General features: G+C 33.9%; 1 protein-coding gene across 1 annotated transcript in view; it reads left to right on the top strand.

Annotated features, from left to right (window-relative positions):
- Positions 1-3734: 3734 nt before the first annotated feature.
- The window catches only part of LOC106881899 (homeobox protein Nkx-2.1), a 24064-nt gene continuing 22798 nt past the window's right edge, over positions 3735-5000 (top strand). The window contains exon 1 of the mRNA XM_089343171.1: positions 3735-3810. Coding sequence (XP_089199297.1) covers positions 3801-3810 — 10 coding nt within the window. The 5' untranslated portion in view covers positions 3735-3800. The remainder of the gene's footprint in view (positions 3811-5000) is intronic.

Genomic DNA, 5000 nt, shown 5'->3' with positions numbered 1-5000 from the left:
ATCTTCATATCAGTCCCACATACGCAACAGTTTTGCATTGTCCTTATTATTAATCTTGTATGTCATTCAATATTGGTGCTTGCTTTACATATGTCAATGTATATTGTTGATTTTCTCTTACAAATGCTATAACGCCAAAATATTTTTTTGTCTTAGAAAAAAAAAACGCTCTTTTTATCGAAAATTATGAAAAAGAAAAAAATATTCCGAAAATTGAAATTATTTTGGTGTAGAGATCTGTTCCTAAAATCATTTTGATAGCATGAGTATGTCTGTCATGTATGTTCTATGTTTACATCAAGTATCTTTGTTCTCTGAACGTTATTTTTAATTGTATCACTGAGTTGTTCCTACCCTGTGGTACCTATTTTCAGCTAAGTGGACTGGGCTGGGTATTTCGCGCTTATTTTGCATTTGGCGTTTTGGATACGGCACAGACTGTAACGGGGACTGAATACCAACCACTCAATTTTTTGAAATTTATCCCTAGCCTTCACCGACAGATCGGCAACTGATAGATTACAGCCCAAATGTCTCTTTACTAAATAATTCTGTCTGTGAGACTTGCTCTTTTATAGAAATAATTTGGTCAAATTTCATGTTTATGAGCCATCGATTGATTTTCAGTAGTCTGTTCAATATTGTTCAATTTTATATAAGCACTGTCATTGATGCGAATTGGGGATACGCGGGGGATATTATATATGTAAAGTAGGATATGGCCACCCCGACTAGCTGCTGGGTGGCACCATTCGAAAACCGAAACAATACGAATCGCATTTTGACCAGCGGTGCATAATAACATTAGATAGTCTTGTTTATACCGTGATACCAGATATAATAAAAGCATGTGTGTGAATATATATGCTTATCTTTATATACAAATCTGTATAGTACTGGGAGAGCTACTCGTGTGTGTGTGTGTGCGTGTGGTTCTGAATATGACCATCCGTATGTATTTAAATGCTTTCCAAAATAAACATGTACTACATTTTAATGGCTCTGATGAAGCTATAGGATGTTGTACAAAGACACGGTGGTACAACATCCTATAGTTTCTCTTATAGCAGAAACAGTGGTGTCAAGGATGATGATGGCTCACAATCATGAGGTAGTGAGTTCGATTCCCAGTCAAGGCTGTGTGTTGTATTCTTGAGCAAGACATTTCATTTCACTGGTGCCAAGCCTTATCGGCCTTTGCCTTTCTCTTGGATTATATCAGTGGCGTGAAGAGAGGAGGCTGGTATGCATGGGCAACTGCTGGTCTTCTATAAACAACCTTGCCGGAATTTGTGCCTCGGAGAGGAACTTCCTGAGTATAAATAATCCCATGGTCATTCATGACCGAAGGGGTCATTACCCTAGAATAGGGGCTGACATTTTGAGGAGCGGGTATCGCCAACCAATTTGGCTGCTATTTCAACCTCATGCTGGCTTGTATTTCTGGCAGAAGCTGCTGCTTGTAGTATTTGTAATGATGGTGATGTAGTAGGGTAAACTGTACCAGTAATTATAGCGATGATGTTGTCATTGGTGATAATAGTGGTGGTATTAGTTGTTGTTTAGCTCTTGGTCAACTCTAAGAGAACAAACCCATAATCAGTCAAACATGTTTCAAGCCAAGATCAACCCGTTGTTATCTTGGGCATCTCATGTCTAACATTATGTTATATATTGTGCCCATTATCAGAACTGCATCGAGTAATTTGAGGGTAATTTGTCCGCTATTTCACCTGGGTCAAGCGATCCATTTAGAGGAATTTTTACCGAGGGGCAGTAGCAGTAGTAGCAGCAGCAATTTAGGCTCAGGTCGACTCTAATTACGTAAATGAACGACCAAAGGTGTTCCGACTGTAGCCGCTTGTACTCTTTGCTATATCTACCACTACAATATATCGCGTATCCTTCCTTCCTCATGACGGTAGGGTGTAAGTTAAGAGAAAGTGACTGCTATTTTTTTAACCAGATCGAGCGACTCCTTAGAAGGCTATCACACTGTTTAGTAGTAGTAGTAGTAGTAGTAGTAGTAGTAGTAGTAGTAGTAGTAGTAGTCTAGTCGTACTCTTTACTGTCCCTTATAAGCCAACATCACCAAAGCCACAATCCAAAACATCGAAATTAAACTCTAAAATATAGCTATACTCGAACTCTCAGCTAAACTTGAAGAAGCTAAACGCAAAGATAAACCAGATGCTAAACTGAACGGTAGAACCCTAAAGCCAAACTCGAAGCTAAACTTTAAGCTACACACCAAGCTAAAACACCGAGTTATTCATCAAGCTAAGCTATGTTGTAACTAATCTGTAAACTCGAAGCCAGTGATTCCCAACCGTTTTTTTTTTTAACTATGGACTCCTTTGGTTACTTTTTTTTACACTCCTAGACCTCAACAGCCATTAAATGTCTATAAACAAATTCCCATTGTATTTTTATAATGAAATATTAGGAACTGTATTAAAAATAATTGTTAAAATATTTTGTGTATCGTAAAAGTATAACCAATTTATTTCAGATAAATTTTAACAACAAAATCTTATAGGGACCCCCAAAGGTCATATGAACCCTGTTGGAGAACCATTGATCTAGACTATATTTAAGTATAAAACTCCAGATCTAAGTTCTAAGTTACAAAAAGCCTTATGCTAATCTTTGAGACTTAAACATCGATTGTGTTAAATGTAAATCTTTAGGCTAAAACTCGCAACTAAAACGTTTAGCTAAAACACTAAAAGAAAACACTCTGTAAAAAATTCTGAGCTAAAACTCCAAGTTAAATTTTCAGTAAAACACAGTACTAAATCTTTAAAAACAAAAGCCAGCCTTCTAAAATAGATTCTTACTAAACTCAAAGCTGTACTTGGACTAAAGTGTAGGCCTTACTTAAAACTCAAACATTCTAAACTATATTCTAAGTTCTAATCGTTATTTACAACTGGAACTACTTTAAAGTTAAAATTGAAAGCTACAGTTCTTTTGTTTTGAAACACTAATCTAAAATATAAGCTAAAACCCTCATCTAAAAATCTAAGCTAAAGCTCTCAGCAAAAACACTAAGCTAGAACTTTAATTTAAAATTCTCATCTAAATCACTAATATAATACTCGCAAACCAAACTCTAACCTAAAATTTTTATCTAAAACACTCAGTTAAAATTCCAAACTAAAATTTTCAGCTAAATCTTAAAGCTTACAGTTTAGGCAAACATTCTCAGCTAAAACTTTACGCTAAAACTTTACGCTAAAACTCTCAACTAAAGACTTAAGCCAAAATTTTCAGCTAAAACTCGAAGATATAACTCGAAGCTAGGACTTTAAATTAAAACTCTATACCAAAACGCTAAAGTAAAATTTCAAGAAAAGACATTCAGCTAAAATTTTCAACTAGAACTAAGCTAAATGTTAAGCAAAAATTCTTCTTTAACCTATGCTATATCCTAAGCTATACGCTACGCTATAGACTAAACTAAAGGCTAAGCTTGGCGCTAAGATAATCACAGAACGATACTCAACGTTAATAAGCTAATAAGCTAATCGCTTGAAGCATGTTCTAAGTTATATTCATAACCAAAAGTTCTAAACAAAATACTCCAAGCTAAACTTCAAACTATAAGTGCAAAACACCCACAAAAAGAACAAACAAAAAAAAAGCATAGACACACAAACAAACATAAAAACAAAACCGTCAACGTTCTATACCTGAGATTTATTTTAATTTATCCGTTTATTTATTTTGGAGCTTACATCACACATGGAGAGAGATCTTTCTTGACCATTGGTCCATTGGAAGAGGAGGATAGGGAAATGCAGAGAGGTAAGTAGACACGTGACATCAGACACATTCCTAAAGACTATTTCAGAACTAGTTATAACCTGGAGATTAGTGAGGGGTATATATATATATATATATATATATATACAAACACACGTATATGTGTGAATATATATATATACGTATATGTATACATATATTTTATATATATATATATGTCTATATATACATATATATATATACGTATATGTATACATATATATATATATATATATATATATATATATATATATATATATATATATATATATACGTATATGTATATGTATATATATATATATATATATATATATATTACATATATGTATATATATACGTATATATATATATATATATATATATATATATATATATATATATATTACATATATGTATATGTATACGTATATATATATACATATATATATGTGTGTAATATATACATATGTATATATATATATGTGTAATATATATATATACATATATATTATGTACATGTATCAGTCTATATATAAATATACGTAAGTATATATACCTATATATGCATATGCAAGTACAAACAAATATATGCATGTAAGTATATATTAGAATATACATGTAAATATATATAAAATTATATATGTAAGTATCTTGGAACTCCATCGGTTACGACGACGAGGGTTCCACTTGATCCTATAAAGGGAACAGCCTGCCCGTGAAATTAATGTGAAAGCGGCTGAGTACTCCATAGACACATAGTTCTCAGGGGAAATTCAGTGTGACAAGGCTGGCCCCTTTGAAATACAGGTATAACAAAAACAGGAAGAAAGAGAGCAAGCTGTGGTGAAAGAGTACAGCAGGGTTCGCCACCATCCCCTGCCGGAGCCTCGTGGAGCTTTAGGTGTTTTCGCTCAATAAACACTCACAACGTTCGGTCTGGGAATCAAAACCGCGATCCTATGACCGCGAGCCCGCTGCCCTAACCGCTGGGCCATTGCGCCTCCACACATGGTAGTGTATATAAGAGTATACATGTATATATATATAAAATGTATGTTTAAAATATATATGCATGCAAGTACACACACACACACACACACACACACACACACACACACACACATATATATTTGGGCGTTTAATTTATAGGAAAGATCCAGGGAAATAATTACAAGGTAGCTAAATGTTGCTCAAGTGTCCTAGGAAACAGTGAT

This window comes from Octopus bimaculoides, chromosome 27, assembly GCF_046866305.1.
Source record: "Octopus bimaculoides isolate indiv1 chromosome 27, ASM4686630v1, whole genome shotgun sequence".
In the NCBI taxonomy this organism is placed as follows: domain Eukaryota; kingdom Metazoa; phylum Mollusca; class Cephalopoda; order Octopoda; family Octopodidae; genus Octopus; species Octopus bimaculoides.
Note: the sequence above shows the minus strand (reverse complement) of the source record. Positions and strands in the feature narration are given on the sequence as shown.